Here is a 12793-nt window from a genome sequence, read left to right on the forward strand (position 1 = left end):
AAAAATGTTGACAACGGCTTGCTGTGATTCTATGCATTTTGTGAAAAGCAAACCAAAGTCTTCTGAATGTTATTTTTCTCTCTACATAGTGTTACTATGATTGACTGAATCCAATTTATGTAGCATTCAGAGACCTTATGCTATTTTTCTCCCATCCCAAGTGGGATCAGTCATTGCCAGCAACATTATATGGAAAATGTACTTTTGAGCTGTCAGAGATGTGTGTGAACTGCCTGGGGTACACTTTAGCTCTGGCTCACCAATAACAGTGTAAATACATGTATAGACAGTGTCTGCTTGGTACATCCAATCCGTCTTTCCCTCTGTATCCATTGTTGGATACATACTGGGTAGCAAATATCCCGTTGTTAGTACTTCAGTTCAGAATCATTAGACTGTTTTTGTTCAGGTTTAGCTAATGCCCTGGTTGCATGTTATTCCATGCATGAATGGTAAACAGAACTGATTTTGCTCCAGGCTCTGAGACACAGAGGTATAGCCAATGACAGGAGGAGGAAGAAGGGTTGGAGGTTTGGATAAAAACACAGACAAAAGCAGAGCGAGAGGAGGAAGGAAGGAAGGAAGGGAAAGGTGTTTGTGAGAGAGGCTGAGCATTAGGTACCAGTTGCTGCTGACATGACACAAAAGTTTGAAAACCAGGGGCCACACCAAATCCCAGCTGGTCAATGAAAGGAGGCTCGTCCTGGCTGTGGATCTGAACCTTGATGCCTGCTTCGTACGAGGTCTCGTCTGTGGATACATACAGCAGGCCAGAAAATGTAACAACAGAAACTTCTGCTTCTCTTCTTACCCGGATTGAAGGCATTAAGTGTTGTATTGGGAAAGGGATGTTTTTTTTTACTGGATATATGTTGTTGTGATAAAGCCAAATGTTGAAATGCACTGTTAAGAAGGAACCCTTTTTCCCAAGATGGAGACATTAAATGTTGTGTTGGATAAGTGTTTGAACTACATTATCTGTTGTTGTAATACTGTACAGGTGAAATTCTGTAATAGGAAGGCACCTTGAATGCATGTCAGTTGGCTGGTTGATTTTCAAAGTTGATTCTACCATGGCCCAAAGTCCAGTCATTACTGCATTAATGGACAGATTAGTTATTGTGGTTCTGACTAAGTGGAGTCATTCGACTGGGTACTCACCTGTCTCTCCCCAAACAGGTAAGTATTCATCCTGTTGGATATCTAACATGATCTCCAGCCCATTTCCTGTCCCGCCTTTTAACGTCGTCAACAACGGGTTGCCGTCCAAACCAGAGTTGAAGGTGTAGCATTTCCCATACCGCGTGTAAATCTGCAAGAAGAAGAAGGTAAATGACATTAATTCAATGTAACAACATTGTTTTGACATAGCGAGTAAACAGCACAGTCACTTTGTGTAATGGTCGCTCTCTGTCTTGCTCTCTGTCGAGACTAATTTACTGTAAGTTGCGGTTGGGGATAGGGTTGCTGGGCAGGTAAGCTTCTCAGGTAATTATCAAAGAAAACACTGAACCAAACAAGATGCTATATAGATTGATGAATGAATAAATTAATTAACACCTGTAACATGGCAACTGGCAATCTTTACCTAGCCCCATTTTGTATTTCCCCTGAGTAATTTAGATACTTCTTTAGGATATATTTACCATTAAAACAGAAAGTTCTAAGTAAGCAATATAGGCAACCCCACCCCACCCTCTCCCATCCCACATAACCCTCTCCCATCCCACCAAACACTAAATTAAGTTGTTCAAATACAATGTATTTTATTATGGGCCCTTGGAAAGCATTAATTTATGCCAATGCAGCTCAATGGTAATCTAATATTAAATGTTGGTGCACACTATATTTTACCTGCAGCAAATACCCAGCTAGTTTTACTGATTCAAAGATGTACTGTGCTGATTTTCCAGTATAGCAGCACCATGTTCTTTTAGCACCATCTCTCACAAATTACGTTTCATGTATTTTTCTTCTTCAATTTTACAAATTCTCTCCGAGATGGGCAACTTTGCTCTCATGTCTGCCAGCAGAGCATAAGTAAGCCTTAGGAGCTTCTTACAATGCTGCATCTGGTTTTGCATAACTGACACTCATGGCTGGTGAGCTATAACTTAAAACTAAAAGTTAAAATAGATAAAGGCGATAAGGGCTTTAAATTGTAGATCAATTTTGTGTGTAAGTTATTTAATTTCACAGAGGTGGAATTGATTGGCCATGGAGTGCTCTGAGGGTTTTATCTATACTAAGCATGTATGTCATACAGTAATCATCCACATGTATCTTAATAACCACAGGACAGGAAAAGTGATTCATAACTAAGGTATAGGCACATACAGTGTCCATACAGATGTAGGGTCTTAATTTGACATATATTGTCACAGCAAATCTATCCTGCAACAACAGGATTTTAACGTTTTGTCCATAATGTTGCTTGATGGGTGGTTAGGCTATTAGCTGGCCAAAAGTAGGCTACATGAAAAGTGCAATACTATTACTTTAACCGTGTGTTAGTGTGGGTTTTCAGTGAATGTATGTAAATCACGAAGTTCATCTGCATTTCCTGCGGTGCAGGAAACTTCTCAGCAACAAAAGAGTGATCCAATTAAGATCCTACATCTGTACAGATGGACATATTGTACATCCAATATCATGGGATGAGACCTGCTTGCCTCTCTTGTTTTGCTATTTCAACTACCATGTAAAAGGTACACCCGTTTGTTGGGAGAATTTTGTCTCATCTAACTAAGAAGGCCTTATGATGGATAAGGTCACCACTCATTTTACACTGCCAACTCCCATTTGGTTTGAGCGGGGCTTAATATGCCAGTATTTAATAGCCACTGACAGACATTAGCATGGTCCAGACAAGCCCTTTGCTGGAATAATCAACATTGCTGTTCCTGGCTCAATGCTCTGGTCCCACAGCTATACGTTTGAAGAGAAACAGGTAACCCATAGGGAGGAATCCTATGCCGTGGGCTACAGATTTTCCTTTCAATATCCATTGTGGTGAAAGTTTTAGAGAGAGGGATGCCTCTGACAGCATATTAAAGCCTCTCTCCAGAGATCAGAGTCAGTCTTCCATGTCCCATCTCAGACCCACATAGGCTCAGACAGACATGACAGGGCTTCAGTTTCCTCTCTCCTCCTGTCCATAATGAGGCCCTCTGAGCAACCGGCCCCTGCCAGAACCAAAATGGCAGCTGGAATTCTAAAGCTTTTAGGTTTAACCTTAGAAAATCCATAGCTTCAATATAACATAATTCCTATAATGAAGCCTTGCATGCCTCACATTGAAGTACCTAATCTTTGTGGAAAATCTTTGTCAAAGCTGTCAAAAGATGGCACCTAAAGACAAAAGTCTTCTTTTAGATGGAATTTGATATAATCCAATAAAACTTGAAATGACACACAATCAAAATCTCTGTGTCTGTCAGCTACTTAAAGGGATAGTTCACCCAAATTATAAAATTAAATATTGGTTTCCTTACTCTGTAAGCAGTCTATAGACAAGGTATGACAGCAATCCATGCTTTTGGTTTAGGTTCCCTGGCACTGTTTTAGCATGCTAACGTTTTAGCATTTGTGGCACAAATCCCATTACTTGAATGGGATTTGTGCCACAAATGCTAAAACGTTAGCATGTGGAAACAGTGCCAGGGAAACTAAACCAAAGCATGGATTGCTGTCATACCTTGTCCATAGACTGCTTACAGGGTAAGGAAACCAATTTGTCATTTTGTAATTTGGGTGAACTATCTCTTTAAACACAGATCCCAAGTTGTCTATTCATATTTTTTCAAATCCTATACTGTTGATAAAGTGTTTAAGTCTAGTTTGCTTTTGAATGTGACTAACAATGACATTTTCTTTTCATGTATAATTTTGCATCAATCTGTTTTAAGACGGCTAATAGCTTTGAGGTAGAATGATTGAGAGTAACCAACTGTTACAGACTAGTGCAGTCAGGGGCTTATTTTGACTGATAAGCCATCCACCTCTCTGGGAAATAAGCTCATGAAATGGATGCACAGTGTCAATAGAACGTCCAGATGTTTAATTTGAGATGCTGAAACTTTCATTAGTACTCATTTATAATGTTTGAATTATTGATGCCTTCATTATTCTTCCCTCTAGTTGTTGCTGCTGTTAAAAGAAAGGGACACAAAGACAAAGATGGAGTGGTTTGAATAGTAGTTACTAAAATTCATGTTTTGAGAGGTAATGTGAATGTTATACTGTACCACTGTGCTTTGAAAATCATCCAACATGCAAACAATATGTAACTGTGATCTATGTTAGCAAAAAAAAAAGGAACAGTATTTCTACCCGATCAGTACCATCCTATAAACTGTGTGTATCTGTATTCTTTGTATTCTTACAATTCACTGAACAACTATTATGTTGTATAAGCAAAACAAAAGAAAAGGACAAGACAAATTCATCTGACATGATACCGGTAGCTAGCCTTAAAACTTCAATGCCTTCAACCTTGCCTAGAGAATACCTGCTGGTGTGAATATCATTCAAACACACCATTGAATGAATTATTAATACCTTGTACACAAAATGCATATCAACAACCCCTCACAGACATCTTTCGTGATATCTCTAGGCTATATTACTTTACATACGGTGCTGAAGTTCTGGTGAGTACATTTTCTCCCCCGGAACCTGCATTCCAGCAACATGTCCTCCAGTTGGTGGCCCAGCCTGCCAATCATCTCGGTGGTGTTGACATGGTAACGAGGAGGCGGAGTGTAGCCGTTGAAGTCCAGCAGGCTGAGAAGGTTGTACTTGTGGTTGTCCCTCAGAAGGGCCAGGCTCCTCTCCATAACCGTGTGGTTCTGGTGCATCAGGTCCATCCAGTAGCCGCTGTGGTACAGGTCAACCTTGGTCAGACTGGACACCCGGAACAGGTTGTGGTTGCAGAAGGTCACGGCCGGGAAGGACATGTTGTGAGCCCACTCCATCTTAATCTTGGTGACGGCTGGGTAGGACATCAGGTAGAGGATGCGGTTCCAAGACCAGGTGAACAAGAGACTCACACACACAAAAAAGGCCAGGAGCCAGAGGATCCGCTGGGGCAGGGTCTTTTCCGGGGAGAAGACGAACATCAGACCGTGGACCTTGGTCCTCCTCATGAAAGCTACGGTGGTCTCCATCCATGATTGTTTCAGCATGCTCTTCCTCCTCTTTCCTGTTTTGTTCTGGATAGTGGTCTCCTGGGCATCGTTAGGTAGAGACCCAGGGCTGATTGATTCTGATGTGGGGGCTATTACCATAATGATCTCTGTTCCAAGGCTACACATATGGTTCATGCCAAAAGGCAGTCTTTTTAGTCAAGCTTTGGGCTTTTCATTTTACATACAGAAATCATGATGGGTTCTCTGGTTGAATTGGTGTCATAAATTCCAGGCAAAATATAATATCCTTTTCGATGCTCCAGATACACACAGCTGTCCAGTACTTAGGCTTGAAAAGTCTTTGCAAACCAAGCAAACAAAAGGCATGTACTGTACTGTACTTTTTAGGGATACACAACTGATTGATTTACATCATGATTTAATAAAAAAAGCCGCATTCATTTCTCGAACGATAGAATTCTTCTTTGAATTATCCAACACCAGTCTCTCATCAACAGATTAATGGGTGTGATAATAACATGTTGCAGATGCAGGGGTCTAGTTCAATTCCAGAAGCAATCAGTCACTTAGGAAATGTGTAAAGACATACCCCTGTTGCTCAGATGTTGTTTCACTCTTTTTCCTCATCACCTCCTTCTTCATCTCTGCAATGAGACAATGCTGCTCCCAGTTTCCAGTGGTTCGTGCCTTTTGTGCAGAAGCTGCCTAGAAAGCACTCAACTCCTCCTTCCAGATTAGCTGGAGGAGATAGTTTTGGTCTTTGGACTTAAAGCAGGAATATAGAGCTATTTTACCCCCTCACTCTCTTCTCTCTACAGCCGAAATGGAAATGAGGTGGAGCCAATGAGTGAAATTGTTTTTCTCCAGTGCTTCTACATCTGCATTGCTTGCTGTTTGGGGTTTTAGGCGGGTTTCTGTATAGCACTTTGTGACATCTGCTGATGTAAAAAGTGCTTTATAAATAACATTTGATTGATTGATTGATGGAATAGGCACTCCAATTATGGCACAGATGAGAGTGGTTAAGGGAAAATGTATTTCCACCACACACACATACATATTAAGAGTACTCCAGAATAAAATACAGCAAAAAGTCCTAATGCAACAAAGAAGGGCTGATTCCATCCACTGATATCTACACTCTGCTAGTGCTGCAAAAGTAGCAGTTTGTTCACATGGATCGATAAAAACTGTATTATTGATAAACCAGGGAACAGCAAACCAGATACTAACCAATAGGCAAAAACTCAAATTACACCCTCAGAATTCTAGTTGAAAATGAAATGTATTACAGTAATTCAGCAATATCAAATATCACTTTTACTACTTATTTGTGGTTCTACGGGTCTTAGGCAGTTCTATATTTTAGTTTCACAAATAAAGTGCAATGAAACACAGGGAGCTCCTACACAATTAACAGATATGAAGAAAGCACCATTCTGTTGATTTGTTCAGACAGCCTCGCAGAGCCTCAAGAGCCAGTTAGGCAGAGAAAATTGGACCCAAGAGTATTGAGATCCATGTCATTTAATGACATAATCAGCACAGCACTTTTCTTTTCTTTTTTTTTTTGGGGGGGGGGGGGGTGTAGATCAGCTTAATATTGCAGACAGATTGTAACTTCCATCAATGTAATTGTCTGCATCACTTCCAATCCCCCATGTTTATTATATATATACGTATATACAGTGGGGAAAAAAAGTATTTAGTCAGCCACCAATTGTGCAAGTTCTCCCACATAAAAAGATGAGAGTGGCCTGTAATTTTCATCATAGGTACACGTCAACTATGACAGACAAAATGAGGAAAGAAAATCCAGAAAATCACATTGTAGGATTTTTTAAAGGAATTTATTTGCAAATTATGGTGGAAAATAAGTATTTGGTCAATAACAAAAGTTTCTCAATACTTTGTTATATACCCTTTGTTGGCAATGACACAGGTCAAACGTTTTCTGTAAGTTTTCACAAGGTTTTCACACACTGTTGCTGGTATTTTGGCCCATTCCTCCATGCAGATCTCCTCTAGACCAATGATGTTTTGGGGCTGTCGCTGGGCAACACAGACTTTCAACTCCCTCCAAAGATTTTCTATGGGGTTGAGATCTGGAGACTGGCTAGGCCACTCCAGGACCTTGAAATGCTTCTTACGAAGCCACTCCTTCGTTGCCCGGGCGGTGTGTTTGGGATCATTGTCATGCTGAAAGACCCAGCCACGTTTCATTTTCAATGTCCTTGCTGATGGAAGGAGGTTTTCACTCAAAATCTCATGATACATGGCCCCATTCATTCTTTCCTTTACACGGATCAGTCGTCCTGGTCCCTTTGCAGAAAAACAGCCCCAAAGTATGATGTTTCCACCCCCATGCTTCACAGTAGGTATGGTTTGGATGCAACTCAGCATTCTTTGTCCTCCAAACACGACGAGTTGAGTTTTTACCAAAAAGTTCTATTTTGGTTTCATCTGACCATATGACATTCTCCCAATCCTCTTCTGGATCATCCAAATGCACTCTAGCAAACTTTAGACGGGCGTGGACATGCACTGGCTTAAGCAGGGGGACACATCTGGCACTGCAGGATTTGAGTCCCTGGCGGCGTAGTGTGTTACTGATGGTAGGCTTTGTTACTTTGGTCCCAGCTCTCTGCAGGTCATTCACTAGGTTCCCCCGTGTGGTTCTGGGATTTTTGCTCACCGTTCTTGTGATCATTTTGACCCCACAGGTGAGATCTTGCGTGGAGCCCCAGATCGAGGGAGATTATCAGTGGTCTTGTATGTCTTCCATTTCCTAATAATTGCTCCCACAGTTGATTTCTTCAAACCAAGCTGCTTACCTATTGCAGATTCAGTCTTCCCAGCCTGGTGCAGGTCTACAATTTTGTTTCTGGTGTCCTTTGACAGCTCTTTGGTCTTGGCCATAGTGGAGTTTGAAGTGTGACTGTTTGAGGTTGTGGACAGTTGTCTTTTATACTGATAACAAGTTGAAACAGGTGCCATTAATACAGGTAACGAGTGGAGGACAGAGGAGCCTCTTAAAGAAGAAGTTACAGGTCTGTGAGAGCCAGAAATCTTGCTTGTTTGTAGGTGACCAAATACTTATTTTCCACCATAATTTGCAAAAAAATTCAATAAAAATCCTACAATGTGATTTTCTGAATTTTTTTTTCTCAATTTGTCTGTCATAGTTGACGTGTACCTATGATGAAAAATACAGGCCTCTCTCATCTTTTTAAGTGGGAGAACTTGCACAATTGTTGGCTGACTAAATACTTTTTTCCCATTGTACATACACACATACATACATACATACATACATACATACATACATACATACATACATACATACATACATACATACATACATACATACACACATAAACACACATACACATATACATATATACATACATACATACATACATATACATACATACACTTACATACATACAGACATATATACACATACATGTCCTTTAAAAAATGTATATTCCCCTTTATTACTTTCCAACCCCACCACCCTTTCCCTGATTGGAGTAAACTAGTGAACAACAATGCTTAGGCCTCTACATCCAGCTTATACTTACTATATACATTTTATGGACACAGTCAATTTTACAATAATTATATTTTGTTTGTTTTTTCTCCTGAACTGCTTCTACTCTCAACCTCTCCGATCATTTTCACGATGTCCATCCGGTTTGCTTCTATATGCCATATCTTTCTAATTGTGCTCTTTCACAAAAGCTCCCAACCTACAACCTATATACTTATTATGGACACAGTATGCATACATTATTAGTTATTTTGTTATTAGTTGTTGTTAGTTGTTATTAGTCCTGTCCTTCAACTCCATTCAACACCACCCATCTATCTCTTAACACCATCCATATAGGATTTCTATTTGCCATATATTTTTCAACTGTACTGTGATGTTTTACAAAAGTTCTGAACCTTTCTATTCTCATTGTTTCTACAGATTGTAAATTGAAAATAAACATTTTTGCTAAAAGTATTATTATATTATTGATCGATTGACTATGACTTTTCAGATCACCCAGTAATGCTATCTGCAAGGTTAGCCATTCCTGGACCTGTGTCCAAAAACAAGCTACAAATGGACAGTACTAAAACAAATTATCTAATGATTCTATCTCTTCGCAGCTAAATCTGCAGAGCTGGGAAGATTGTATCCCCCACATAAATTACATTCTATTGGTAGGATAATTTTATATAATAATTTAAATTGAAAGATTATTTGTTTTGAATCCGGTGTCGTTTTGCGTATCAGTTCATAAAAACTATGCCATTGGATCGGTACGTCAAAAATCTCTTCCCAAGTATTTTGCAATCTATATGGGACGGCTGTCAATCCGTTGGTCCTTAAATGAAACTTATATACTTTTTTATTTATCACAGTTTTCTTTAACCAATTATGTTCTTTAATGCAAGGCCGACAGACAAGTTCCTTACTTTCTCCCCCTTCCATTTTTGCGGTAAGGCTGCAATTATTTGGTTGTAATTTTGGGTAGAGCAGACATTTCCATATGTTTTTGTTAGCTGCATGTGCGACATAACTCCACCAGTCCTAACGATTATATAATTTACGAAGATTATACTATATATTTATTTTTTGGTCCCAAATTTTTTTGGGGGGTCAATTAGTACATTTGAGTTTAATCACAATATTGGTTGCATTATTTGTTCTGTCATTTCTGGAGGATTAAATTGAAATTGCAACCAACTTTCTATGGCTTGTTTTAGAAATAGTGATATTTGGGAGATGATTTCCTTTTCAAATAACTGAAATTGAGAGGTTGTAATCTGAATAAAGGGAAAAAGGCCATTCTTAAACATTGGGTGAGACAATTTTACTAATTTGCTAGAGAACCAGTTTGGATTTCAGTATAACTTTTGTATGACTGAAGCTTTTAGTGATAGGTCTAATGCTTTAATATTTAATAATTTCTGTCCTCCGAATTCATATTCATTATATAAATAGGCCCGTTTAATTTTGTCTGGCTTGCCGTTCCAAATACAATGGAACTGTTCGCTAGGCGTAGGCAAGACCATAAGCAAATAGGTAAACTGGGATAATACTAATTATAAAGTGTTAATCAGGGTAATTTTTCCACAAATTGACAGGTATTTACCTTTCCATGGTAGCAAGATCTTATCTATTTTTGCTAACTTTCTAAAAAAATGTATTGGAGTGAGATCATTTATTTCCTTTGGGATATGTATTCAGAGTATATCCACATCGCCATCAGACCATTTTATTGGTAAACTACATGGTAATGAAAAATTGTATTTTTTAGTGATCCAATACGTAATATAGTACATTTGTCATAATTTGGTTGTAATCCAGAGAGGTTAGAAAATTTATCTAGATCCTCTATGAGGCTGTGGAGGGATTCTAGTTGTGGATTTATAAGAAAACATGAATCATCAGCGTACAATGACACCTTTGTTTTTAAACCCTGGATTTCTAATCCCTTGAGATTATTATTGGATCTGATTTTAATAGCTAACATCTCAATGGCCATAATAAATAGATATGCCGATAGTGGACAACCTTGTTTCACTCCTCTTGACAGTTTAAAACTTTCTGAGAAATAGCCATTATTTACTATTTTACACTTAGGGTTACTATACATGATTTTGACCCATTTTATAAGAGATTCTCCAAAATGTAAATGCTCCAGGCATTTATATATAAACCCCAGTCGTACTTTATCAAATGCCTTTTCGAAGTCTGCTATGAATAGCAGGCCTGGTTTCCCAGATTTTCCATTGTGTTCTATTGTTTCCAGTACTTGCCTTATATTATCTCCAATGTACCTTCCATGTAAAAAACTTGTCTGATTAGAATGAATAATGTCTGACAATACCTTTTTAATTCTATGCGCTATACATTTTGCTAGAATTTTTGCATCACAACACTGAAATGTAAGGGGCCTCCAATTTTTTTAATGGACTGGATCTTTATATTTTCCATTTGAATCCTGTTTCAGTAATAATGAAATCAGACCTTCTTGAGTGTCTGATAATCTACCATTTACATAGGAGTGGTTAAAACATGCTAATAACGGTCCTCTTAGTATGTCAAAAAAGGTTTGGTATACCTCGACTGGTATGGCATCCAACCATGGAGTTTTCCCGGACTTAAAGTCTTTAATTGCATCCAGAAGTTCCTCCTCTGTAATTTCACCTTCACATGAGTCTTTCTGTATGGCTGTTAATTTTACATTATCAATAGAAAAAAAATCTCTACAATTAGCTTCAGTTAGAGGAGATGGAGGCGACTGAAACGAAAACATATGCTTAAAGTACTGTTTCCTCCTTCAAAATATAATTTGGTGAATCATGGGTGACTCCGTCAATTGTAACCAGTTTCATAAAATTATTTTTGGTAGCATTCCTATGTTGAAGATTTAAAAAATAATTTGGTGCATTTTTCCCCATATTACATCCAGTTTGCTTTAATTTTTATAATATATTACAATTGATCTTTCTTGGATAAGTTTCTCCATTTCCCCCCCCCCTCTAATTTATTCTGAGTCTCTATGTTACAGTTTTTATTGCCATCTATCTGTTCTGTTAGACCTTCTATTTCCTTTGTTAGTATAAACTCTTTTGACTCTGGGGACTCTATATGTTGAGCCAGGGTGTGTAGTTTCTATGTGTTTTGGTTCTATGTTCACAGTCCAGTTCTTGCATTTCTATGTTGGCCAGAGTGGTTCCCAATCAGAGGCAACGAGTGTCAGCTGTTGCTGGTTGTCTCTGATTGGGAGCCATATTTAAACAGTCTGTTTTCCCTTAGTGTTTGTGGGATCTTGTTCCGTTTGGTTTGTTCCGTGTTGGTTGTGTTAAACCTAGGACTTCACGTGTCGTTATCGTTTGTTGTTTTGTTATTATTATCACTAAAGATAATAAAATATGTTTGCTCATCACGCTGCGCCTTGGTCTACTCCGTTCAACGATCGTGACAGAAGATCCCACAATACCAGGACCAAGCAGCGTGTCCAGGAGCAGGCAGCCTGGACATGGGAGGAAGAGCCGGGAAAGGAGCTGGAGAGGTTGGCGATGGCCCAGGTGGGCAAAGTGTGGTCCTGGGAAGACATGCTCTGGGGAAAAGGGCCATGGGCTAAGATTAAGGCCCTGGCGAGAGAGGAGCAACGGCGTCAACAGTGTCGTCGTCGGACGGACGAGAGGCAACCCCCAAATTGTTTTAGGGGGGAGCACACGGCATGGGCGACTGGGCAGCAGGAGTCTGCCACAGGGCGAATTGGGAGGTTGGCAGAGGAGGCCGCCAGGTTACGGGGGCCACTGGTCAAAGAGGGGAAGGAAGGTGTAGAGGCACGGCGAGAGGTACTGGGGTGTGTTACCAGTCCGGTCCGGCCCGTTCCAGATCCCTGCGTAGGGCCAGTGGTGTGTGTCCCCAGTACGGTCCGGTCTGTTCCTGCTCCCCGCACCAAGGTAATGGTGCGCGTCGCCAGCCCGGCCCGGCCTGTTCCTGCTCCTCGCACCAAGCCTACGGTGCGCGTCGCCAGCCCGGCTCGGCCTGTTCCTGCTCCTCGCACCAAGCCTACGGTGCGCGTCGCCAGCCCGGCTCGGTCTGTTCCTGCTCCTCGCACCAAGCCTAC

The 12793-nt window shown here is 40.0% G+C and overlaps 1 protein-coding gene across 1 annotated transcript in view; it reads right to left on the reverse strand.

Annotated features, from left to right (window-relative positions):
- LOC311146674 (acid-sensing ion channel 1C-like) overlaps positions 1–12793 on the reverse strand; it is a gene marked incomplete at both ends in the record, with an annotated part of 249269 nt that overhangs the window by 16822 nt on the left and 219654 nt on the right. Inside the window, 2 exons of the mRNA XM_084183207.1 lie at positions 623–750; positions 1162–1312. Of these exons, the coding sequence (XP_084039333.1) occupies positions 623–750; positions 1162–1312 (279 nt within the window). The remainder of the gene's footprint in view (positions 1–622; positions 751–1161; positions 1313–12793) is intronic.

This window comes from Coregonus lavaretus (assembly GCF_964263955.1).
Source record: "Coregonus lavaretus genome assembly, chromosome: 19".
Taxonomy (NCBI): Eukaryota; Metazoa; Chordata; class Actinopteri; order Salmoniformes; family Salmonidae; genus Coregonus; species Coregonus lavaretus.